Source organism: Podarcis pityusensis, assembly GCF_964106645.2.
Source record: "Podarcis pityusensis genome assembly, chromosome: 8".
NCBI lineage: Eukaryota > Metazoa > Chordata > Lepidosauria > Squamata > Lacertidae > Podarcis > Podarcis pityusensis.
In genome coordinates, this window is record NC_138033.1 from 22,547,654 (window position 1) to 22,575,148 (window position 27,495).

At 46.8% G+C, this 27,495-nt stretch overlaps 1 protein-coding gene across 10 annotated transcripts in view; it reads right to left on the minus strand.

The window, feature by feature from the left end:
- PTPRU (protein tyrosine phosphatase receptor type U) overlaps positions 1 to 27,495 on the minus strand; it is a 375,331-nt gene that overhangs the window by 319,689 nt on the left and 28,147 nt on the right. The window contains exon 1 of one of the 10 annotated variants that reach the window (XM_081015390.1): positions 22,806 to 22,887. The exons of the other annotated variants lie outside the window; for them this stretch is intronic. Within the exon in view, the coding sequence (XP_080871516.1) occupies positions 22,806 to 22,818 (13 nt within the window). The 5' untranslated portion in view covers positions 22,819 to 22,887. Of the gene's footprint in view, positions 1 to 22,805; positions 22,888 to 27,495 lie in introns of those variants that run through there. 10 annotated transcript variants of the gene reach the window in all.

Sequence of the window (27,495 nt, forward strand, 5' to 3'; positions counted from 1 at the left end):
ACGCTTCCCTTTTATTGCCACTTCACGCCGAAATGGTCCACATCAAACCAAGAGCAGGAAATTGAACCTAGCAAACTTTCAACAGAATAATACCGGAACAATAACTACTTGCCTGGTGCCCTTTCCCTTGATATTTAATGAAAGATACCTGTGGGAGAGAGGGAGAAGAGAGAGCCAGCTAAACACATACATACATAACAGACATGGGGGAAGGAACGGGCTCTAGCTCAGCAGCAGAGCATCTGCTTTGCATGTAGAAGGTCCCCCGTTTGATCCCCACCGTCTCCAAGCAGGGCTGGGGGAGACCCCTGTCTAATACCCTGGAGAGCCGCTGCAGCTCCAAATAGGCATTACTGAGCTAGATGAACTAATGGTCTGACTTGATAAAAGACGGCCTCCTATGTAAGACAGAGTGAGAAGAGAGAAGAGCTACTCAGTGGCGGAGGAACCCTCTCCAGCACCCGGGGCGAGATGCCGAGGGGCGGGGCAGCCCATACGAACTGCGCATGTGCAGCATCCCGTACAGAGTGCACATGCGCAGCAACCATACAGGCTGCTGCGCATGCACAGTCCGTACAGGATGCCGTTCATGCACAGTCCGTACGGGGTGGCGGCCGTATGGGCTGCCGCACGAGTGGCATCCCATATGGACTGTATGGTCCCCGTGCTAGTCGCACCCATACAGACTGCGCGCACCCTCGGCCGCTCTACAGCTGGGGGGAGGCAGGAGCCATCTTGTCACACACACACACACACCAGAGTGGCACCCAGGGTGGCCTGCCCCCTCCACCCCCTACTTCGTATGCCCCTGGAGTTACTTCCTTTGCATGCAGAAAAATCCCAGTTTCAGTCTCCAGCCATGGTTGGGAATGTCCAACCCTGCCTGAAGCTGCTGCCGGTCAGTGTAAATAATCCTAACATAGGTGGACCAGGGTCCCTGCTTTCCACCCTACCATCCCCAACGGGCACCAGGCATCATTAGCTGCATTCAGTGCAACATCTGCATACTCATTTCTGTATAATCTCACCTTTTCACTTTTTGGGATCAATTCTTTTTATTAAACTTTGAAATCTTTACATATATATTCCAGATTCCAGATTTGTTGTGCATTTCTCTTTAAACTTTGACTTCCTGCCTTTCCCTCCATGCTGTTCATAATCCCATCCCATTTATATACTGCATTCCAATAAACATTTCAACTAAGGCATATTCTTCTATTTCATATGTTATGAATCTTCTACTGGTGCTCATATTTCAAATCCTGCTCACGATTTCATGTGATTATTGTATTTTTTCAGATATTCCAAAAAGGGCTTCCATTCTTCCATGAATAGTCCATCATGTTGGTTTCTACTTTTTCACTTTTTAAAGCCTATATGATTTGCACAAACCACCAACTTGGTCAGTTATTCTCCAGAGCTGAAAGATGCCCTGGGAATATTTTGCAACTGGGGGCCATGGATTTTACTATTTATTCTCTGGGTTCAGGCCATCATAGCTTGGCAGGAGAAATGGCCATCATCAACAGAAAGGAGTAATTCTGCACTCACAATATGTTATTAAAAAATTGACTTTAATAAAACAACAACAACAACAAAGCTTTCCTGACACATCGAGTCCACCCCAACTCAGACCATCCTTGCTTGATATTGTCATAACAAAGAAAAGTCAACTAGGATTATCACCGGGTGTAAAAATCAATAGGACATTATCGCTCAACCAAACAGAGCCAGAAAACTGTCTGCTACAAAGAGTTGTAAATACAGAGAGGGGAAAACCTGGAGGGACACACACACACACACACACACACACAAAATCTGGAGGAGAGCAGACTGCAAAGCCAACAGCCACTTTGAGTCTCAAAAGGGACTGGTCACTGTTACTCTCATTTGAAAGCTAGGAGGCGGATGCACAATTCTGTCACACCTTGGATGAGTAATTAGCACTGTCTCGTTTCCTACCCACCCACGGTAATAACTGCACATCACACTGTGAAAACCCATCTAGTAAACAGAACACTATCCTTAGACGTAAACAGTCGCCTCCAAGGAATGCCAGCATTCGCAGAAATGGGGCCCGCAGCAAAATGTTGCAGCATGATGGAACACGCCATTCCCTCTTCCAGTGGCAGATCTTGGGGTCTTTAATTTCAGCGGTGCCCTGTGCAGCATCCAAATTTGATGCCCCTCCACCTCTCGTGCTCCACTATAAATAGCTGTGGGGTCCCTCGCAGCACCCCTAAGGTTCCACGCTCAGCATGACTGAACCCGTCGTGCTCCCCTAAATCACCCTCTGCCTCTTCCATTCCATTTCCTGTTCGTTCATCTCCCAATCAGTCAGTCGGTATTCCAGTGTCACTGAGCATGCTCAGTTCTCACGGAGGTGTTTTGGGGGTCCCATCATTTAGTTTTGCTTGTTTGTTTTTGTAGTTCTGCAAATTTTGGTATATACAGTGGTACCTCAGGTTACATACGCTTCAGGTTACATATGCTTCAGGTTACAGACTCCGCTAACCCAGAAATATTACCTCGTGTTAAGTACCGTACTTTGCTTCAGGATGAGAACAGAAATCGTGCTCCGGCGGCGCGGCAGCAGCAGGAGGTCCCATTAGCTAAAGTGGTGCTTCAGGTTAAGAACAGTTTCAGGTTAAGTACAGACCTCCGGAACAAATTAAGTACTTAACCTGAGGTACTACTGTACACCCCAAGCCTGCTGATATCTCCTTCTTAAATGTGGTTGGTGCCGTTCTGGCTACACGAGGACCAGGGCTTGGAGAACTGAGACCACTGTTAGTAGTTGTTAGGTATGGGGTTTCTTCGACCCACCAGCTGTTGCTGAGTCATCCCTAGCAAGTGCAGCCAATAGCCAGGGGTGATGAGAGATGTAGTTCAGCACCATCCTCTCTATCAGGCTGGGGTGAGGTGGCATCAGCTGTGGGCCCTGGCAGGATGTTAAGTGCTGCTTCCGGGAATACATGGAATTGGCAGAAATGACTGGCAGAATCTGTGACCAGGGAGAAGAGTCGGTGGAAGAAGATTGGAAGAAATTCAAAGACTATTTACAGAAATATTGCAAAATTAATGAATGTTAGAATTATGTTGGATTGAAGTTAAGGGGTTTCTAGCTGTACAGGCTAAAAGAATATGGAAAAATTGGTTTTAATATGTAAAATCTAAAATTTAAAGTTATATTATATCAAGATTAAAGATTAGGATTAAAAAGGAGGGAAAGGAATTGTTGGATTAACATATTTAATTAGAATACAAAAGAGGGAGGTAAGAGGAGGTCCGGGAAACAAGTAAATGTAAAAGAAGTGAGGAAAAGATGAAATTGTTTTTAATTGTTTTTTCCTTTTTTACTTTGTATTTTTTCTTTTTATTGTTAATTTTTTCTTCATTAATGTGGTTTTTTTTCTTGTGAAATTTTAATAAATATTATTATTATTTTTTTAAAAAAATGATGTTAAGTGCTGCTTCCAGTCCTGTCCAGAGCACCTAAAAATTCTCCAAGCGTTGCCCAACGGGACTCTGGCATTCCAGATGAGCAGCTACTGCTGCGGGAACTGGCAGCGAAAGTTCACCAAGTCTGTCTTGCTGAAACAAGCGTGCCCGTCTCAAGCCTCCTGAGTGCCAGTCATCCACCCTTCGCTCCGTGGCACAGCACATGCCATCAAGCAAGAGCATCACAGAGGAAATGATTGTGCCACTCAGACGAGGCTGCCAGGCATGCTAATTAGCATTCATTAATGCCACTATTGTTTTAAGGCTCAAAAAGAAGAAATGCTGATGCTAATCCCACAGGCGTCCACATACACCCTGCTCCCAAAATCTCTCAGCTGGAGCTAACAGTGCTACCCCGGAGCTCAGAAATCTGGGCACCAGAGAGCGGGGCAGGACACACACGCACACAGAGTCTGGAAAATAAAGCCATGCCGTCCTCTCGCTCTGCGTAGATGCATGAACAGACACCTGCCTGCCCTCAGGAAAGGGAAATAACCTTTGAAGGGCAAGCGTTCGCGGGGAGTAAACCTGAAGCTGCGAAGCTCACAGTGGGGCAACGCCGTGCAGTTGATCAGCAAAACACCATATGCTATTGTTTTCTCAAATACGGCCACCAGGTATTTGAGACGGAGCCGCTAAGGCACGGAGGCAGGAGCAAGGGCAGGCTGGAAGGAAACAGATGGGACGAAAAAAATAAAAATAAAAGAGAGGGAAGCTGGTCTGGCAGCAGGAGTAATAAAGAATGGCTGCAGGAGGATTGGACTGAACCAGAGTTCAAGGGTAGAGAGCACATGCCTTCCATGGAAATAAAATAGGGACGTGGGCTCCCAATAAGTTACCAGTTTGTTTCCAGGCCCAATATAAGGTGTTCACATTAGTGTTTAAAGCCCTAAGGACTCATGCCCAAAGTATCTGGTATGCTGCCTCCTGCCCTTCCAGACACTATGATGGGCAGAGATGGTATACTGTATTTTATGCTGTTTTTTTGTTGTATCACAATTAAGTGTTTTAAATTTGTTGTTAGCCACCCTGAGCCCGGTTTTCTGAACCGGGAAGGGCGGGGTATAAATTAAATAAAATTATTACAGTGGTACCTCGGGTTAAGTACTTAATTCGTTCCGGAGGTCCGTTCTTAACCTGAAACTGTTCTTCACCTGAAGCACCACTTTAGCGAATGGGGCCTCCTACTGCCGCCGCACCGCTGTTCTCATCCAGAAGCAAAGTTCTTAACCCGAGGTACTATTTCTGGGTTAGCGGAGTCTGTAACCTGAAGCGTATGTAACCTGAAGCGTATGTAACCCAAGGTACCACTGTAGTATTATTATTATTATTATTATTATTATTATTATTATTATCTTGGCATTTATTACATTTTGGCACCTGGGGTGAACCACAAAATGGTGCCTCCCCCTGCCAGGGAACAGCGAGGGGGTGAAGATCTACATTGGAAACCACAGCAGAAGGAGACCAGCAGTGCCTCTTCTTTGCCAGGAGGCCACTGTAGGGGTGGCATGAGAGGGGGCCTGCTGAGGTGGTGGCAAATCCAGCCTGTACGGAGCGTGCAGCCACAGCATCAGCAGCGGGCAATGCAGGGCTGTCTTTAGCAAATGCACCGCCGGGGTGCAAAGATCCGCCCAGCACACCACCCCTGGGGGGGGCAGGTCAAAGTTGTTGAGTTTTTTTGGTGGGGGGCGCAGCTCACAGTCTTCTCACATTTTTGAGATCATGTGAAAACGAAAGACATCACTAGGGGGTGGCGCCGGATACATTGATTCTGCAGCTCTTCCACAAAAGAGAACGGAAATGACCCAGCGATCGCGGTCGACCGGTTGAACATGCCAGAGAGCTTAGGCAGCTTCAGCAGCGGACGCCTGGCGCCCCACAGAATTTGGCGCCTAGGTGAACCGCACCCCTTGCACCCCTGGGTAAAGACGCCCTGGGGCAATGCATTCCTTGGAGGCAAGATCTGCTGCCTCTGTGGATTCTGCCGGCTGAAGCAGTCGCCTCACTTTGCCCCATGAGTGGGCCAGCTTTACCTCTTGGTAGTTCCTTCTCCCTCAGAAGCTCAGGGTGGGTGGCGGCTTGGGAGAGGCCATTCTTTGCGACAGCCCCAAACTTGTGGAACCCGCCTTCACCACAGGGGTATGTCTGGCGAGGTCATTATACAGCTTGCAGTGAACGATGAAGATGCACCCCTTGACACTATTTTCAGGACCCACATATTGGGTCTGCATTTTTTGCCATTGTGAGTTCTTAAAGCTGCTTTCAGTGGGGCTTTATAAATTGAATAAGAATAAATGGATTCCTCCCCCGCCCCCTTCCTTGCACCTACACTCCAACTCAGCAATTATGCTTTGCCTATTAGCAATTTTCTCCTGGGGCACCACAGCTCAAGTTACAAGCTCTCAATATTAAACAAGCATTTTGTGTTTGTGTCTCATTTTGCGCTTTCCAATAGGAAAGGCAAAAAAACCTGCTATCGCTAGGCTTCTTAGCCTGAGCTCTTTTTGCTAGCTGCCAGAACAGCCATCGCAGCCAGCGATGCTCTTATCCTTCCCTACATTCACAACCAAAGAGACAGTCAAGCAAAAATTGTTCTGCAGTGCTCTAAGATGTTGCTGGACTGCACCAGCCACAACCAGCACTGCCAATGGTCAGGGTTGATGGGAGCCACAGTCCAAAAACACCTTGAGGACCACAGGTTCCCACCTGAGCTCTAGAATCAAAGAGGCAAGTTGATGGGTAAGATGCGGATTTAGCAACATGTTGCTCTGACACCCTGGCTGATCAACCTCTCACCTATGTCTTCCACAAATCTTTCACAGCAAATGCTGTTATATTTTCCTTCAGCTGGTCTTGAGACAACAAAGCAACCTGGATCGTTACGTTGGCTCAGCTATAGTAGCAGCTTCTAGATGATAAATGGGGAGCCTTTGGCTTCCCAGATCTCATTTTACTACAATTAGGGTTGCCATATTTCAAAAAGTGAAAGTCTGGACAATTTTTTTGGCAAAGTTGTTGAGCTTTTTCTTGGGGGGAGGGGCAAAGTTGTTGAGCTGTTTTGGCAAAATCACCCAAAGAAACTGATGTTTAGGAGCTACTTTTAAGAAAAATCAGCAAAAATGACACTGCAGACATGGGTTGCTCTATATCTGGATTTTCCAGGACATTTTTGCTGATTTCCACCTGGACACTGCTTCTGACTATAGTATTCCAGGTACGTCCAGGAAATTCCAGACGTATGGTAACCCTACTACAACCCCCAAGCCCAGTGTTAGAAATTCAGATATATAAGCTAATTGCCAAATGGCACCTTAAACCTAGGTCTCCACAACAGAATGTCTAGACGCTTTTCTTTTTACAGTGAGATTATTATTATTAATTTGATTCTATACCGCCTTATATTTAAAATAATATATTTCAAAGTGGTTTACAACACATTAAAACATTGAATAAAACAATCCAGAATAAAACAAAATCAAGCTTCCAGGAAAATATTTCAGATCCTTCTCCAAGTGACATTTTGTTTTACCCATATTTATTTACCTACTTAATTTAAAGAGTTGGCTGGGGCAACCCAGTCAGATGGGTGGCGTACAAATAAAAAAAATATTCTTATTGTTATATAGCTGTCCTGTAGCAGAAGTACTCTAGGAAGCAAGTGTGGTGTAGTGGTTAGAGTGCCTAGGAGATCAGGGTTCAATTCCTCACTCAGTCAGGAAGCTTACTGATTGACCTGGGGCCAGCCACAGTCTCTTAACCTGCCTCACAAGGTCATTTTAGGCATTCACTGAGATGGGAGTGAACCATATACAGTCATACCTTAGATCTCAAATGCCTTGGCTCCCAAACAAATTGGCTCCCAAATGATGGAAACCCGGAATTGAGTGTTCCGGTTTTTGTACCATTTTCAGAAGCCAAAGATCCAGAGCAGCTTCTGCAGCTTCCGATTGGCTGCAGGATCCTCCTGCAGCCAATCGGAAGCCGCGCCTTGGTTTTCGAACGGTTCTGGGAGCATTCTGTTCGAGAATGATGGTACGACTGTACTTCTTGGAGAAAAAGGTGGGATATAAATGCAGTAAGGGACGCAGGTGGCGCTGTGGGTTAAACCACAGAGCCTAGGACTTGCCAGTCAGAAGGTCGGCAGTTCGAATCCCCGCAATGGGGTGATCTCCTGTTGTTCAGTCCCTGCTCCTGCCAACCTAGCAGTTCAAAAGCACATCAAAGTGCAAGTAGATAAATAGGTACCGCTCCAGCGGGAGGGTAAACGGCGTTTCCGTGCGCTGCTCTGGTTCACCAGAAGCGACTTAGTCATGCTGGCCACATGACCCGAAAGCTGTTCGACCAATAAAGCGAGATGAGCGCCGCAACCCCAGAGTCGGCCACGACTGGACCTAATGGTCAGGGGTCCCTTTACCTTTATAAATGCAGTAAATAAGCTCTTCTATTTACCTGCTTAAGAAAGCTGGAGGGGCCAGCCAGATGGAGATGTCAATCACCAGCCTGGCATCCACATGGTTGCAACTGGACCTGCTCCAGTCTCAAAATGCGACTTGCGCCTGGGGAATTTCCAGCACTTATCCCATCATAGCTGAACACTGGCCAAGCTGACTGAGGCAGATGGGAGTTGGAGTCCAGCAACAACTAGAGGGTCACAGCTCAGTGGAAGTACATCTTCTTTGCATACAGAAAGCCTCAGGTTCAATCCCTGGCGAGACCCCTTCCTGAAACTCTGGAGGGCCGCTGCCAGTCAGCCATGCTGAGCCAGATGGGCCAAGGATCTAATTCAGCAGACGGTCTGGAGGCTTTGTGCTTCTGTTCCAGCTGTTGCCAGACTACAACCCTGCAGGGTTCCTCACTGTTGCCCCTACTGGGAGTTGGGAGTCTAACAACATCTGGAGGGCACCATGTTGGCTATCCCACTCTAGAACACCCTGAACTGTGGAGATGCTCCTTCTGCACATCCCCCACCCATGATAACAACAGGCAGTTTGCTGGTCCATTAATCCAAGCAACTGTGCTTGCTCATATCCACAAGGAAGCAGCCGCACCTGGAAATTATGTGCGGCATCATCAACAGCCATAAAAGCATGCCGCACAGCCCTCAGAATCCTGCGGCAGCATCTTTAAATAATCTCATTGAGAAACTCTTGAGTGCAAACTCCAAGCATCTGAGCTTTTAAGCCTTCCCCCCCCCCAGAAAGGAAACACTTTTCCTGCTGCATTGGACCAAGAGGTGGAATTCAGCTTTGAGCATTAATCCACTGAACGACCCTGTGAGCGCCGTGTTTGGTAAATATTGCTGACAAGTGAGAGCAGGGAAATTATAGGGGAAGTTAAATGCCAGTAGGAGCAAGGAGAGTTAAAGCAAGAATAGAGGCCTTGCTGGGACCTGTTTTCCAGAGAACACGCGGAGGTTTCTGATTTAATATACTGAACTGGGGGAGCCCGTGATCATTCTCCCTCCCCTTCCCTTTTGCTAATTTCAGAGATTTTTTTCCTCTCCATCAAATATTGGAACAGGATTGTTTTCTTTTTTAAAAAAATCACAGCATTGGAAAGGCTGCAGTACAGGAGTGGGGAGGTTTTCCAATCTGAGGGCCATATTCCCCTCTAGGCAACCTTCTTAGGGCCTCATGCAAGTGATGGGTGGGGCCAGAGGAAAAAGTGGGCAGGGCCAGAAATGTAAATTTTACCTTTGTACAGCTATTCCCTACACACACACACACACACACACACCCCTACACCTTTCTATCTGAGGATGTTCAAAAATACATTCCAGCTAGGCAGCAATGCTCAAGAAAGGTGTAATGCAAGGCCAGCAAGGGGTGTGGGCCTGCAGAGGGTCTTGAGGGCCAAATAGAGATGCTTCAAGGGCCACATGCAGTGTGCGCCCCAGGTCTACAGTTCCCCAACCCTGCTGCAGGAGATTTGAGGGTCTCCCAATTCAGTTCTTGCTACAAGAACATCTGCTGCCAAGACAAAAAAATTCAGAAACACACACCTAAGCAAGGAGTCCAGGTGATCCAGATAATAATATGCTATAAAACAGAGAAAGACAGAAGAGCAAAGTACAACTCACTTTCAGGAAAAGCTAGAAGACATAAACAAAGCCATGCATACACTGCAAATGAATGCGGAACCAAAACCATCCTCACCCCATTTTTTAAGCCCCATTCACCTGTCAAGAGAACAGGAGGGTCACTATGACTCAACAGGTGGATGGGGGTCATTTCACACCCCTCCACTGCCAGAATGCCCCCAAGGGCAAAGCTAATATCTTGCCTTAGTGTCATACCAGGATTAATTCTATGTTGTGGCTTTTCTTTATATTTACCTGTAATCCAAAATACAAATCTATGTACTGGATTTTACATCAGTAGAAAAGGGCAGGGTATTTAGGGATAGAAGGATGTGCTAATTTCAGTTCACTCTGTTTCACATTTTTTCCAATCATAAGTCCTGGTCTCCACATTTAGTAGCAATTTGCTTTTAAAAAAAAAGAATTATTCTGAAAATTCATCAGCATTTCAGAGTGAATTTTTCTTAACACATTTGTATAATGCAGCTTTGACTAGTGCACACATTTTTTTCAAGCAATCTTCTGTAATGTAATGCATATTTGTAAATTATTTCCTAATACATTCATGTTCCTTCACACTCCCCCCTAAAATATGCATTTTTTGCAAACACTGCTTAATTGGAGAATTGCATCGCAAAATTCGGTTTAGGGCAAATTTCAAAGGATGGCCCTGTTTCAGTTCCATATTGTTTTGTGATGTATGAACTTGACTTTAAGTGCACACTGAATAGGGTTTCTCCCCTATATATAGCTAATGATGAGAAGTCATGGTTCAGCAATGTCTAGAAGGCCACAGAATCCCCAAGGTAGAGATACAGCTTTCAACAATGTATACTGGTGCTTAGGGGAGGTCTGGGGCAGCAGTCAGTGCCAGCTCTGATATGGGGGGGGTGTGGCTTGAGCAAGCCAAGCTTGCTGGGCCCCTTCAAGAAACCTCTGTCACATGCACTTGCCCTATCTGTTTAAACCACCCAGAGCTTAATGTTTGCAGAAGATGCTGTTTCACTGCTTCTGCCTAGAGAATATTTATCTGTTTCTTGCAACTGAGCTTTTAGTCTTGTTTCTGGGGGTTTTATGATGGTTGTGAGTCATCCTGAGAATTTTAGAGAAGAATGGCATAAAAAGGTCCATTAATTGGGATTTATTTTGTGGGGGTTTTTTAAATAAAGGTTCAACAATTTCTATATATGCTCGACAGCAACTGATATATAGGGAGAGTGAAAGAGAGAGAGATGTGCTCAAAGATGGTCACATGTTGTAAGATGCTGGAATGGGCCAGAAATATGGCTGCTCTCCCGGGTCCTTGAGTTTTAATTATTTGCCAGTTAATTCAAGTAGAATTTGAATGGATTATTAAATAGCTCATGCCGTATGGACAATGAGTAATGGGGGCTTTGATTACCGTTAGAATTGTTTGCTTGTGATAAGTGTCTCATGATTAAACTAACTCTGTGATTGTTGTGATTGATGAAAAACCATGTATTAGCTAGGCTTGTTGATCATTATCATTATTTGATTGGGTTTTTCTGGCCTTGGGCATTAGTTTGCAGGGAGCCACATCTTGGTCTCTGCTACAAGCCAGAGGACTCAAGACTATTGGGAGGTTGCACTTAGGGATGTAGGAAGGCATTATTTTCCATTGCACACCCACCCACTCATATTCATCACATACGGAACTGTTTCCATTCTGCTGCAGTTCATCTTCCACCGCTGTCTGCTATGGCAAATTACATTGTCCTTATGTTATTCAGCCCCAATCATTTCAATGCAAAGTAAACACAATGCAAATGGGCCGCCAGGGAACGTGATCCATTGCATATCGTTTGTGGTCTAAAAGCAACAGCAGCAGCGAATGCTGATCGTATCCAATGGATTGATTTCCGTTCTGGACATGGGGTGAATAAACAAGCAGCAACAATTTCTCCTCCCATTTCTGCTTTTGTCGGAATTCTCCAACATCCCAAATTACACCCCAGGAAGAACATTATTGTAAGTGGGTTGCGGGTGGAAAGGAGAGAGAGAGAGAGAAAGAGAGAAAGAGAGAGGGAGGGGGAGGGAAGGAGGGAGGAAGCAGCCTGGCCTCATCCATCAGCTAGAGAAGGAGCAGGGGCAGCGAGCTTGCTTCCTCCTCTTCCTCCCTGCCAGAAGGAATATGCAACTCTGACTGCCAGTTACCCTGGGATTGCAGAGCAGAAGGAAAACTCACTCTGGCCCCATACATTGGCCACGGAAGACTGAAGGCTGCTGAGTTATACAGTCATAAGATACTTTGAAGATCATTTGAGTGATCCTTTCGTTGGACTGAAAATCAGGATATATCTTTTTTTGAAAGAGCTCTTTTTATACAGCAAATAGACTCAAAGCCCGCCTTTTAAAAATGGCAAAAAAGTATTAAGGCAGATATGGGGAACCTCCAGCCCTCTAGATGAACTACAACTCCCATCATCCCTGCCCATTGGCCATGTTTTCTGGGGCTGGTTAGAGTTGTAGTTCAGCAATGTCTGGAGGGCCAAAGGTTCCCCACACTTGTATTAAGACAACTTGTGCTTCCAGTCCTCAAGAATGTAATGCAGAGCCTGATGGAGTTAATATTTTTATGGAAATTCATCTCTCTCATCTGTACTCGCTCATATTTATAGTCTGACATGGGCACAAATCAAGGTTTGTCTTGTGCACAAAAGGCTATTGAAAGCACTACCCTTCAACCTGCTAGTTTCTTTGAAACACAGAGTGGCGCCTTTGGACTGGAGATGCACAGCCACAGATCGGTTAGTTGCTCGAACACAATCACTGTCCCCAGCTGGGCTACTATCCAGCAATTCTTTTGCAGGGCCTGGAGAATAGAATAAGCCTTGGGCCGTGGTAGGGTAGGGACTTTATTAGTTCTGTGATCTCCCTCACCTCGCCTCCCTTAATGGGCAACATGCCACTACATCATTGTTAGTGCAAAACAGCAGCTGAACAGCAGCCAGCACAAATAAATGGAAGCTGCTGCTAGACTCCCAGCGGCTTTTTGCAATAGGATAAAATGTGTGATGCCAAAAGATTCTGGATAACTTTGTGAAGAGAAAAGCAAGAAGCATTTCTGACCTCCCACACCCCACCCGGGACTTAAAAGTTGCTCCATCAACCAATCAGACTAGCTTATTAAATCACCGTTTGCACCAAGGTAAAATGAGAGGTCAGGAATAAGTACACTCTGAGCAGAGGAGGCTGGTCCATTAGGCTCACCTGCCTGTCTTCTTACTTAAAACCAGCCCCTGGGGTGGCGCCATGGCACAGGCTGTCAGCTTCCTCCTCCTTTGTGCCAGTTTTTCCCTTGTAGAATTCATCTGGGAGGAGAATGAGGGCAAAGCTAGAATTGGCTCTGCCTGTCATTGGCTCCAGCGCCACCTACTGTTGGCCTCCCTGCCTTCTGCGCTACCTGCACCAGTGACCACAGGCCACCAGTGATTGGAGGATGTACAAAAGAAAGAGGCAAACATAACATCTTTTTTTCTACATGGAAAGTGCCATCCGTTACCCTATGCAAAGGTGTTCATACCTTGGACAGAGACCAGTTAGGAATAGCTGGAGCTAGGTTGAGAAATGGCAGCATTAAACATTTTTAATACCATGCAAGATAGGTAGAGTATGCACTTTGATAACATCACATGAACACCGATTAAAAATCCAGCGCTGGAAAATCTGTGAGCGCACAGTAAACAGGAGTGTGAACACAGCCTGAAATTGGCTTGCAAGGCTTCTTTCGAGCACGAGGGATCATGTTTTTTCGGGGGCCTCTCCTTTCTTGGGAGGGTGAATCACTCCTTCCTTAGACACCATATTTACAAGGTGGGGGAGAGACAGCCCTGGGCAACATCTCCTTCCTATTCCTATAGCTGCACAAGCAGATGCTACTGCTGTTCCAGCATCATCAGTATCTCCAGCTTCCCGCTATACCTGCTGCAACCCTGAGGCTAGGCTGCAGGGGGAAAGTGCAAAAACAAGGTAAGCTGCCATATTCTGTCACAGGAACACCATGCAATGCTGACGTGTGTCAGTGAAGCAACTTCAAGCAAGCCAAAAGCAAAACAAGGGCTGGTAATGCGCTCATCTAACATAATTGGACCCAAGCAAGTCCCCAGGAGGTTTTCAAGATATATATATATACACATACACACTGCCAGAGTCGAAGCACCAGTGAGTGGAAGCCACAATCAGCCTCTTCCTCTTCTTCTTCTTCCTCCTCCTCCTCCTCCTCCTCCTCCTCAGAACAGATTTCCGCAAGGGCAGAATTTGCATCTTTTTAGCACAATACGACGTGCAGCAGTAGCTCATTTCTTGCACCAGGAACAAGTTGTCAATATTGACCCTTCCCAAGTAAACCTGATGGTGCCACAGCTTATCCATATGCTGGCAAGATCTAGGTAAGATTATTGCAATGTATTGCAAGTGAAGGCTGCCTTACGAGGCCACTTGGAAAATCAGGAACAGAGGGAGCTGCCTTAGGACAGGTCAGATTATAGTCTTCTTCAGGGGTTACCAAAGTTGTAATTGTAAGGACATAGGATGCTGGCTTATACTGAGTCAGACCAGCTGGTCCATCTAGCTTAGCATTGCCTGCACTGAATGGCAGTGGCTCTCCAGGGTTTCAGAAAGGAGTCTTTTCCTAGCCCTACCTGGAGATGCCCAGGATTGAACCAGGGAACTTCTGCATGCAAAGCAGCTGCCTACTACTGGGTTATGGCCCTTTCCCCAAACCATTAAGAGACATGGTGTCATGTCATGACCATCATCTCCCTCCTCTTCTGCTGGAACAAACATCTGGGAGAGAACAGCAGCACAGCAGCCAACCCTCCAACAATACCTATTCCCATTCTCTGTGGACTGGATACTATGCTATTGTTTTTTTCAATAGCACAGCAAGGCTGGATCCGGCCAAAGACCCATTTAGTCTACCATCCTGTTCTCACCATGGCCAACCTGATGCCTCTGGGAAGTCCACAGATTCCCAGCGACTGGTTTTCAGAGGCATCTACTGCCTCTGACATTGGAGGGATAAATAGCCATCGTGGCCAGGAGCATCTTCTTGGGATTTGCCCAGTTGTCCCACAAAGGCCAGCATGGTGCAGACCTGAGCTGTCTCAGCAAGCCCTGAGAATGGCAGGAATGACACACACATCATGGGTGTCCTAGGCTGGCCTCTAGGGAAGCACAAATTCCTAGACCCATACAATGAGAGGTCCAACTGTTTCTTTAAGCCTCCAGGGAAGAAGAGCCCACCATTCCTTTGAACAATGTGCATCCTTGTGCTTAGGTAGCATCTCCTGGTATCCAGCCAAATTCTGCTCTGCCACAGCTCCAAACACATTGCTTCTTGTCTTTCTCTCCTGGGCTTTTGTAAACAGATGTTCCCTCTTTTCTTTACAACATCTTCTTTCTCTCGTCTTCATGTATATATGAGACAACTTCCCAGAGACGTTTTTCCCTCACTGGTGCCTAAAACTAGTGATGGGCAGACCTGTCAGTTTCGGTTTCTCCTTTTCCCTAGTCTTAAATTTAGTTTGCCCCATTTCCATGCGATTTTAGAAATAGAGTCATCATGAATAATTTGTCATCATTTTTAAGGGTACGTTTCTCCCAATCCCCACATGTTTGGATGCCAGTTTTGCCTTATATTTTTGCAAGCTATTTCCCCATATATCTTAATATCAAAGCAGTTTACAATATTATCTATATATAATAAAAACACATTAAACAATTTAAAATCGAAGTCAGTGAACTAACTATTATTGGAAAGACGTGCTCTTAATTGCCTTGCATAAACCTGGAAGACCGGGAAAGTTTTCAGCAGGTGTTAAAAGGTTGAAAGATGCTTGCTGCATCTGTTTTGGAAGAATATTTAAATATCAAAATATTCAAATATCTAAAGGGCTGTCACATGGAGGGGGAGCAAGCTTGTTTTCTCCTGCCTTGGAGGCTACGACCCAAACCAATGGATTCAAGTTACAAGAAAGGAGATTCCGACTAAACATCAGGAAGAATTTTCTGATGGTAAGAGTTATTCAACAGTGGAACGAATTCCCTTGGGAGGTTGTGGACTCTCCTTCTTTGGAGCTTTTAAAGAAGGGATTGGGTGGCCATCTGTCATGGATTCTTTAATTAAGATCCCTGCATTGAATAGGGTTGGACTAGATGTCCCTCAGGGGTCTCTTCCAGCTCTACAATTCTGTGACGCTATGAAGAACATTCCACATGAGTGGGCTGAATAATGATGGGGATGAGGTTAAGCCTGCAAGGGCCCCAGAAATATTTCCTCCTCAAAGTGCCCCTTCATAACTACAAAAACCCAAAGGGGGCTTCATATTTACCATAAACAAAGCCCAGAAAACAGGGGCAGGTAGAAGGTTATGGCTGGCTATTGCACCAGTCAGCATGGTGCCCCCCACTCAATGTTGTTGGGCTCCAACTCCCATCAGCCCCAGCCAGCATGGCCAATAATCTCATGTGGTAGTCGGAGGGCATCTTGTTGGCTATTCCCATTTTACATCAGTGACTTTTCTCAACAGGCTGTACCATGCTTTCATTTACTCAAGATAGGGGAATGTTGCAGCGTAAATCACTGCTGTGTGCAGCCAGTGGAAAACGCCTCTGGCAAGGCCTAATCCTGTGGGAGGAACGCCTGGGGGCTGCTGTGAGAATAGGGATGGAGCAAGGGTAGCTAAGTGTTTAGATTTCCACCCACAGTGCCCTCGACTGATGCTCACAGGTGGACGGGACGGGGGAGGCCGTGTCTGTTGGCAGCAGGAGGATGGATGCATTTGACCTCAAGGCCTGTGGCACAGTTCTGTGACAGGGGCCCTGAAGGAGGGCAGAGAAGCCGGCATGTTTGGGGAGGGGGTGTTGTTCCGGGGCAGAGCACCTGCTTTTGCAAGTGGAGAGGTCCCAGTTTTGATCCCCAGCACCTCCAGTTAGAAGAAGAAGCAGGGAGCAGGCGATGGGAAAGGCCTTTCTCACCCTGAGGTCCTGCAGAGCCACTTCCTGTCAGAGTAGACAATCCTCTGCCTGGTGACCAAAGCAACCTGAACTGCTATAAGGCCAATGTTTATGTCCCTATGGCAGGAAGATCAAATATATATATATATATATATATATATATATATATATATATATATTTCACATACACACACATATTCATGTCTACACTCTCTTTTGAGAGCCACCCACATCGACTAATTCAATTATCCCAACCGCAGCACTCGGGTTTGCAAGCAGTACCTACTTATTATGTCAAGAGCATTTATTCAGGTAATTACACAGGAAGTTGCAGCCTCTTTTGGGAACAGAGATGCAGCTGATCCTCCATCCATCCCACCCACCCCCATCCCTGAAAACAGCCACAGCTCTCTGAAATAGAAGCATGTTGCGAGGCTCCAAGTTGCTTGCTCTCGGGCTGGTGCAACATGATCCTTCCCTGCTAGTGAACGTCAACTGGGGGGCAGAGAGGGCAGCGCTCATGCATGAACTTTGCCCCCAACACACACACACACACAGCATGTGGACCCATTCCAAGTCAAGCCTGGCCACCTTTCAGGCTGGCGTCGACTGAAAACGACCAACGATTGCCCACCCCTGCAGGTGCCACTCACCCACCCATCAACCACGAGAGGGTCACCCGCAGCGTTCGAAATTAGCCAGGTGCCAGGTGCATTTTGCAGCTGACTATCTTGCAACCAAGTGAAGATGCCTGGGCACCAGGATACCACCTGACATCTCCCCCATCTGGAAGTGCATGATCATTTGATCGTGACTGTTTCCACACACTAATCCCACATTCTGTAGAATTCTATCCATGATATCTTATCTGCACAGTCAGAATGAATTTCAGATGTGCCAGGAGCCTCAAGGTGCTGCATGATCTGCCCAGTTCCTCTAACTGTAGACTTTCAGGACACACACACAGCCCTGCTAATCACCCACCACAAGCTGGTAGTATTGCCCAAAGCTCATGCCTATAGGCGTCAATGGCCCCATCACACTGGTAAATATAATAATGCTGCTCTGCCCATATACAGTGGTACCTCGAGTTACAGATGCTTCCGGCTACAAAGGCTTCAGGCTACAGGCTCTGCTAACCCAGAAATAGTACCTCGGGTTAAGAACTTTGCTTCAGGATGGGAACAGTAATTGTGCCGTGGTGGCACAGCGGCAGTGGGAGGCCCCATTAGCTTAAGTGGTGCTTCAGGTTAAGAACAGTTTCAGGTTAAGAATGGACCTCCAGAACAAATTAAGTTATTAGCCCAAGGTACCACTGTACAGATTACAGCTAATGTCAGGGAAAGCATGCAAAACATATAATACACAAAGGCAACCTAAGTACAAGCTTTGCCCCAGCAAAGCTAAGAAGCAAGGGTGCCACAAACACATTTTTTTTTGCAGCCTCTTTCCTAGACAAACCTTTTTTTAAAAAAAAATACAAAAGCAACCTATCATCCTTCTTGTTGAGTCTTGGTGCTGCTTTATTGATCTTATGCCACTCCATACGGTTTTGCGCTAATTTTCTTCTGGTGCCGCTTTCCTATCGATTGCTTTTCATTATCGTTTCGTTACATCTGTATTTTATCGACTTTTCATTGTTCTTAATTGTATCTGTATGTTATCGATTGGACTTGAGCAATGCCCAGAGGGCATGGTTAATTGGGTGGTATATAAATGCCAAAAACCATCCCAGCTGCGGCACTCGGCTTTTCAAGTCCAGGGTGAGATCTGAAGGCCGGCGAGGCCACCACTTTGCTGAAGCTAAGCAGGCTTGGGTCTGGGTCACTGCCTGGATGGGAGACTGCCTGGGAGCCACACGATGCCACCTGGGATTCCAGGATGGGGGGAAAGGCTCCGTATAAATGCATGAACATTTATATGGGGGAAATGGGGAAGGGCAGTGCAGAAGATGCTAGTAGGTCCAATCACCATCATCTCCAGGTAAGGCTGGGGAAGAAAATTCCTGCCAGTCAGTGTACTGAGCTACAAACCCACTTCCTTCAAAAGGTTAGACTTCTGGTGGTAAGGCTGTGATGGAGAAATGCACTGGAAAGTTTGGGATGTCATGCACTTTGATGTAATCTAACCTCCCCGCGAGCAATTTGGAATCAATGCTCATTTAATAGCCAACATAGTCTAGTCTCCTTGCAAGCAAATCAGAATGAATGCTCATTAAATAGCCAGCATTGTTGAGCCACCCTGCAAGCAAAATCAGAATTAATGGCCACTAAATAGCCAACATATTCCAGTCTCCCCGCAAGCAAATCGGAATGAATGCTCATTAAACAGCCAGCATTGGCTCATCTCCCTGCAAAACAAATCGCAATGAATGCCCATTAAGTAGCCAATGCTATCTAACTTCCATGCAAAACAAATCAGGATGAATACCCATTCAATAGCCAATGTTGTTTAACCTCCCTGAAAACAGATCAGAATGGATGCTCAATGAACATTTCATCTGTAAGCACCCCACAGCGAAAGCTCACCTCATCTGGGTACCCTTCACCAAGCAGCCTATTCCATAGTTAAAGATACGCACAGAAAGGGATGGGTGAATGTGTCATCTTTGGCGTCTCTAGGTTTCTCATTTTTCCAGTCTTCCATTGCTTCATATTTCCACATCTATTTGCAAGAGGGGAATTTTAAGAGAGCCAGTGTGGTATAGTGGTTAAGAGCGGTAGACTTGTAATCTGGGGAACCGGGTTCGCGTCTCCGCTCCTCCACATGCAGCTGCTGGGTGACCTTGGGCCAGTCACACTTCTCTGAAGTCTCTCAGCCTCACTCACCTCACAGAGTGTTTGTTGTGGGGGAGGAAGGGAAAGGAGAATGTTAGCCGCTTTGAGACTCCTTCGGGTAGTGATAAAGCGGGATATCAAATCCAAACTCTTCTTCTTAAGTCCTCATGAAAATTCCTCTGTTTTAGTGTGAATTTCTCCTAACAGTCATGTGTTTGTATGCAATTTCGCCCAATATGCCCATTTTTGCAAACCAATTTCCCTTAACATACATTTTTGCTAACTTCTGCGTTTTTATGTACACCTTAACTGAGCGTGTGCATTTTTTGTGTGTGCACATTACCTGGCCAGAGAACTGTACTGCAAAATCTGTAGCGTTGCAACTATTGAAGGATGGCTGTGTTTTGCTTCGCAGATTGTTTCAGAAAATCCAGATTAAGCAAGGTCACCTTTAAATGTTAACTGAATCAGATTTCTCACCCCTTGCCTATCAGAGAGCGGGTGAAGTTGTTGTGTAGCAGGCTGTGATTTTTGGCTAACAGAGAGTACCACATGATCATCTTCAAAGGCAAGCAAAGTTTTTCCACTGAGGAACACACAGACAAATACTTCTCCCCACGAAAGCCACACAGACAGGCTTCTCCTGTGAAGAAATCAGTGAAGAAGAAACAGATAATACTGACAAAAACCTCCACCCAGTCGCGCTCGCCAAGCAAGCCACAAATTGCTACATATGGCTTCACGGATCTTGGTTTGGATTGAGTTGCACATAAACACAAGGGCATGTGCTGTGCTTGGTGAAGATGCACTATCCGATACCACTGGCTATGCTGAGATAAAAACCACAAACCACATTCCACAGACAAAACGCCAGAACTGTATGGAGCCCACCAGATCTCTCCTTTCAGTAGCAAGTCACTTTGAAGAGAAAGAGAATGAGAAAGAGGGGAAATCCCTCCCCATTCACAGGTATTCTCCCCCCATCTCAAGAGTATGGGTGTGGTGATGATGAACATACGTTCTTGGGTGCCTGTGGGGCCAAAGGCACTACCCGTTATCATGAGCAGTTACCCCTCCTCACTCCAAACAAACAAACAAACAAACAAACCCACAACCCAGGGACGCCTTACACATAGACGTTAGTGGCGCAGGGCGCCAGGGCGCCAGATTTTAGAGGGTGCCACAGGCTGCGTGTCCAGGAAGGAGAGTCAGGGTGTGCTCCCTTCCCTGCTCTGGGGCAGCCCGCTCCTCTCCTCTCAGCCGCCCATCAGAGCATACTGCATCCAGCTCAAGGAAGCCCCTTTGTGTCCCCTCCCGCTGGGGATGCCTGGGCGCCTGGCGGGTGCAATCAGGGCAGGCGTGGGGTGGGGCGGGGCAGGCGTGTCTCTCCCGCCCCTCTCTGGCCGCATTGTTGCCTGAGCGCCTCCCTGCGGAGTCTGCAAGCAGAGCAGGGAAGCGCCCTGTGCAATCCCAGCGCAGAGCGAGGATGGGACAGCCGGTGAGCCACCTGATCTGCTTGCTGGCCCTGCTGTCATGCAGACTTCCCCGGACAGGGGTAGGTAAAGGGTGCCGGGTGCTTAGGGGGAGGCTTTGCGGGAGGATGCAAAGATGGCAGGAAGCCATCTGGGCTGCAATCCGGAAGCCTCTTACTTACATGCAGTGCTGAGTGTGCGTCGGACCACGCAATGTAAACGAGTCAGACCGAAGTCCGTCCCCCCTTAAAAAGGTTGACAACTCTGGGAAACGTGGGGGGGGCGCCGGAGAGATATTTGCACCACAGCACCAGATATGCTTAAGACGGACCTGCCACAACCACTTCACCACAGATAGAAATATACACAAAAGTGGAGTCAGATATGAATGGGAGTTCCTAAGGAGGAAAAAGACTTCTGTGGTTCAGGCCAGAGCAAAGGGAGATGTTCAGCCCTCTCAGTTTAGTAGCTGTGGAAATGGCAGCCATGGTTGCAAAGAAGCTATTGGGGCTACTGGGGCTACCCCCTTTGTTCATGAATCAAGTTTGCACACCAGCTGTACTTAGCACAAATGTGGAGGAATGTATGGTCCTTCAGATGTTGCTGAACAACAACCCCTGTTTTCCCTGGCCATTGGCCGTGCCTGCTAGGTCTGATGGGAGCTGTAGTTTAGCAGCATCTGAATGGCCAAAGGTTCCCCATACCTGACTTAGCAAACGTATGTTAGATACTGGATTTATACCCGGAATACAAGCTGTGCAAATATATATATATCCAACATACACACGTTTCATTATTCATTTATTTTAGATTGGTGTTTTGTTTTGTTTTTGTCAGATTCATTTTCATGGCCTTTTCTCTCTTCTCTTCTTGCTGCAACCACTTCCAGGCAACCACCATTTTATTTTCCCAGAATGTCCCAAATGTTATTTCATTCTGATTGGGAGAAATGACAGCCTCCACTGGCAGCCACCAGGTTTTTCCCCCAGAATGCCCTGGAACGACACAGTGCCTGAGGCATTCTGGGAAAATAAAATGGCGGCAAATAACTATGACTGGAATAATGAAAATAAACTCATTTCTTACTCACGGCCTATTCAACAGTTTCATAGTAAGCCACCAGATCAGCCCATGGGCAAGTGGGTGAACAAAGTGGGGGGGGGGGTACTCTTTAGCCACTTTTCCAAGGGCTGCCTCTAACTCGGAGTAGGCCGTGAATTTGAGGAACACAGTAAGGAACAAAAGTAGGAATGTAAGAAAGCAGTGGTTTTTGTTCCAACCTGCATTTCTCAGAAACAGAACTGCTTCCATTCCCCTACAGTTCAGTTTCTCCCAAATACTATGTTACTCATCTCACTGCCTGCTATTTTATGTAAATTACATAACGTATGCATCTATTTACATAACGTAAGGAACTTATATTCGTTTCAATGTGAAGGAAACATCAAAACAACATTTAAAAAGTAATTATGTGTTGCTTGCAGACTTAAAAACAGCCATTTTATCAACAAATACTGATCGTATTTGCTCGCCTGATTTCCATTCAGTCTGGCCACAGACGAAGACGCAAAGTGTAGCAATTCTCACTTCTTTTCCCATCGAATCTCCCACATCCCCATACTAGAGAAAGGCAAGGATTCAGCCATCCTCATCCTAGGACCAACGCATACCATCACATCCACAAGACCACTGCTACATTTGAGCAGCTCTCTGTTTCCAGTATAACCCTCTTCCACCCCCTTGATATAAAGGCACATTTCTCCCTGCACTCTCCTGCCATCGATTGGAGTCATTATCATCAGCTTCTGAACTCACAAAGATCAAAAGCTTTTCTGTCCGTTGCACAAACAGAAGTAGATCACAGAATCTCCAAGGGGAAGGCAAAAGAGCGGGGAAACGTCACCGGTGAGCATCACCCCCACCCCAGAAGCAGCAGCTGCTTCCTCCCTCCCATCCCACACACAAACATAGGATCTAATAAGGACAAAATCCTACCAGCTGCTAGCATAGCAGGTGGGCCGATCCAGTCCTGTTTCCAGGCTAGGGGCACCTGCCAGTCATCGCAGCAGATGCGTCAGGTGAGGCCTCCTCAGCACAGAACCGCCACCCTCCTGCCTCTTCCCTAATTGGAACTGCCAGTCAAGGCTAAAGCCTTGTTTGTTTTCTCATTCTGAGAGCTCTCTGAAAGGTCGCTGAACGAGGCTCTCCTCTGCACAGGGGAGGGAACAGAAGAGGAACACTTCCATCAGAAATTGTCTGCACACCGAAAGAGAATCAACAGTTTAATGAAACACCCTCAAAGTCCTAGCAGGGAAGAGCAGAGGGCTCAGGTTTTGGACTGCATTCCAAAGGGGGGGGGATTCTGTGAAACATTGTTATGGACTGGCTGGGCAAAGAGGAGTGGTGGGAGGTACCAGGACTGAGTATGCAGACCTTCCAAGTGTCCCTATTTTCCAGGGATGTCCCTCATTTAGAGAAGCCATCCTGGTTTCTGATTTGATCCCAGAATGTCCCACTTTTCCTTAGGATGTCCCTATTTTCATTTTGACCAAACTGCAGGAGGCAGTGGAAGACAGAAGTGCCTGGCGTGCTCTGGTCCATGGGGTCACGAAGAGTTGGACACGACTAAACGACTAAACAACAACAACAACAATTTTCATTGGAGAAATGTGTTATCTGACCCCTGAACCATCTGAAGGCAATCCTGTATAGGGAAGTTTTTTTCATGTTTAATGCCCTAAATGGCCTCGGTCCAGTATACCTGAAGGAGCGTCTCCACCCCCATTGTTCTGCCCGGACACTAAGGTCCAGCGCCAAGGGCCTTACAAGGAACCAGGCAGGGGGCCTTCTCGGTAGTGGCACCCACCCTGTGGAACGCCCTCCCACCAGATGTCAGAGAGAAAAACAACTACCAGACTTTTAGAAGACATCTGAAGGCAGCCTTGTTTAGGGAAGCTTTTAATGTTTAACAGACTATTGTATTTTAATATTTTGTTGGAAGTCGGCCAGAGTGGCTGGGGAAACCCAGCCAGATGGGCAGGGTATAAATAATTTATTATTATTATTATTGTTTTATTATTATTATTATTATTATTATTATTATTATTATTATTATATATGTTGGAAGCCCCCCAGAGTGGCTGGGACAGCCCAGTAAGATGTGTGAAGTATAAATAGTAAAATTATCATTATGGAATGGGACATCTCTATTTTCATCAGAGTAATGTTGGAGGGTATGAGTATGACAAGAGTAGATCCATTTGGATTGATGGACGTAACTAATTTGGGTCCATTAATTTCAGTGGGCTCACTCTGGGTAAAATTTAGCTGGATGCAACCCATTACTGCCAGTCACCCCACCCAGTCTTTTCCACTACCCCATGGAATCAGCTTGCATTCAACAGACAAAGTGCAGGGAACTGTAATCCAGAATCGCAGACATTGATTAAAAGCTCTCTAACCCACACAACAGATGACAGGCACATTTCTCCATTGCCGGTCTTATTGCACCTGTGCCAAATGCCTAACACATTCCCAACCCTATATAAACAAATGCAAGCCTGTGTGTTTTTCTCAGTGCCCCACAATATGATCTCCATTCTCCCTGGAATCTCTGCACAGCAGTGCCCTCAAGCAGCTGGGCCGAGGCAGCAGCATCGCTCTTCCCCAACCCGATTTACAACTCTGCCCAGATCTGGAATCACACTGGAAAGTTCGGCGGAGCCAAGTCGTCAGTCCTGCAGGCTGCACAACTTTACAAACCGAAAAGGCTGAAAACCAAAACTTAGCCACCTGTGGAACCCAAGACCTCAGGGTGCAAAGGAGAGCAAACAGCTCATAAATATCAGGAGGAGGATCAGACACTTTTGTGGTGGAGAGAAACATCTGTAGTTTGAACAGCAGAGATAAAAATTAGGGAGGCCATCAATTCCATGGGCCTCCGGGCGCAAGATGATCCTCAGCTGTTAAGGGAGAAGCTGCCCCATTTGCTAAGCAGTTGCCAGAGCTGCTGAGATTACAGGAGTCGAACAAGCAATGAACAATTGCCTCCAACCCCAGGCAAGTTCAGCCAGGCCTTGATTTATGGGCAGGCAACCCCAGAGACTGCTTACCACAACAGGATTGTGGGGCGCCCAGGCTAGTATCTACCCTAGATATTAGTCTGGGGATCTTTCACTTAAAAGGCTATGTATTTTATTTATTAAATTTGTATTCTGCCCTTCATCCTTAGATCTCAGGGCAGTTTGCAACATCGAAAGAGTAAAGGACACAGAAGAGGCATCCAAGATTATGCATGGTGTTGAGAAATTGGGTAGAGTGAGGGGGGTTTTCCCTCTCTCTCTCTCCCCCTCCCTCCCTCAGCATACTGGAAAGTCGGGAGGATCTGTTGCAAAAATGGTATTCCTCTGAACAAACACAATCAGATCCATGTGTGCAGAATTTATCATCTGACACGGCACAGATAAATTGTGCATGCAAATCACGAGTCATGAAAAGGGCCACAAATGCAAATTTAAAAATATTTTTCAAAGGGTATTCCAAAAATCAATCTTCCAATGTGAGATTTAAGCTCCTGTATTTGCAGTTCCTTTCAGCGAGTTAAGGCAGCCAGATCCAAAGAAGAGAACGAAGGCATAGCACTGTTGCCGATGTCTTAAAGATCAGTCATTGATTTCCTTTGAGCTGCTGCTTTCTTCCAGTGCCACCACCACACAGTGCAATAAAAGAAGGGGATTAGCGATGCCAGACCTCCAGAGTCTGACCTGATGTCTCCAGGTTTGCCTGGCTCTCTGCAGGTGGCAGGTAGAGGGCTTGAATTTCCAGTTGGACGACAGCACCTTTAATAAAATGAGAAAACTGTGAATGCAGCTAAGAAGCTTCAGCCCAGCAAGAGTGGGCTGCAAATTATAGCATAAATGCTGCGGAGGGGATCTGCCCTCCTCCACTCCACTCTCCCAATTAACCTCCATCACCAGGGGCGGCCCCCAGGTATCAGGTTTGGGCCCCCCAAATCTCAAGATCTGGGATGCTCCTGACCTGTCCACCCTACAGCTGATGGACCCAGAGCCAATGTATATCTCAAAGGATGGATGGTCCTGGTAACTGAGGACATTTAAGGAGCAAGGACAGGGTCAAAGATACTCCTGTTCTGTGGTGCCAATTGGCCAAGCACCAGCTCCGAAATTCAGCTATGATAAAATAAGGAGTCTGGCAGGCGGTTGCCCTTTTCGTGACGTCTGCTTTCGCAGTGTCTTGAAGCCTGTTTTCGGATAAAGAATTGTTTTCAAGCTGGGTCATTCGGAATAGATTTGCAGCTCTGTGCTGCTGTCCCAGCGAGAAGGTGTCGATAGTAAATAAAATAATAATAATAAAATAAATCTCCTTCTGCAGCCGAGCCTGCAAGGGGCCCATTTCAAGTGTCAAGAAGAGAAGTCACTTTATAAACATTAAAAACACTGTTTAAATATTAACCAGAGAAGGCCTTGCTGTTGGCTGTTAATTTGGCATGGAAGTCGGGCCCACTGCAGCTCCTCAAATGTCCTTAATTACTAAGGCCGGCCCTCCCTGGAGACATCTACAGGCTCTGCGTTGATCTCCTGCTTTTATTGCATCACCTGGTGCTGGCGCTGAAGAACAGCAGCTGGGCAAAGGAAATCAATGGCTGAGCTTTAAGGCATTGGCAACAGCACTTTCTGAAGAGGCCACACGTCCTGCTTTACAGAGGAGATGGGCCAGCCCATCCATGAGGCAGATTGAGGAAGCTGCCTCAGGTGGCAGAATCCCACAGGGCAGTGTCCCCGTGGGTGCCCTGCCTGCCGTCACCAGGGAAGCCAGGAGAAGCGGCAGAGGCTTCCAACAGGTTCTCACTAGATCCTACCTAGTGGTAGTGAAGGCAGAAGAGAAGGCTTATTTTGCTGCCTCCATTGCATCCTTGCTGTGCTGCCTGGCAGAGTGCAGGGCATTTTACGGTCTGGCCTGAAGGAGATGGTAGAACCAAAGGTAGCTCACTGCAAAGCATTTTGAGGATAAAATCACTTGCTTCCACCGAGATCTTGACTCTGCTGTTGCAGCAGACGAATTTCAAGGGGTGTCCACAGCACCGCCCAGTCCTGTTGTGATGGGTGAGTTTCAGTTGAGGATGTGGAAAAGGTGCTCAGATTGGTCAGGGCTACCACTTGTGGGTGGCGCTGTGGGTTAAACCACAGAGCCTAGGGCTTGCCGATCAGAAGGTCGGCGGTTTGAATCCCCGCGATGGGGTGAGCTCCCGTTGCTCGGTCCCTGCTCCTGCCAGCCTAGCAGTTCAAAAGCACACAGTGCAAGTAGATAAATAGGTACCACTCTGGCAGGCGTTTCCATGCACCGCTCTGGTTTGCCAGAAGTGGCTTAGTCACGCTGGCCACATGACCCAGAAGCTGTACGCCAGCTCCCTCGGCCAGTAAAATGAGATGAGCGCTGCAACCCCAGAGTCGTCCGCAACTGGACCTCACGGTCAGGGGTCCCTTTACCTTTTACCACTTGCAATCTGGACTCTTGCCCTTCTTGGCTGATAAAAAACTAGCAGAGAGGGGGGCAGCTAGCTAGCTAGGCCAGGGAGGTGAGTAATGCCTCAAGAAACCCTCCGTGGGTTTAGGAAATCTAAGTAACTACTGGCTAGTTTTCAATGTCCCCTTTTGGGGCAAGGTTG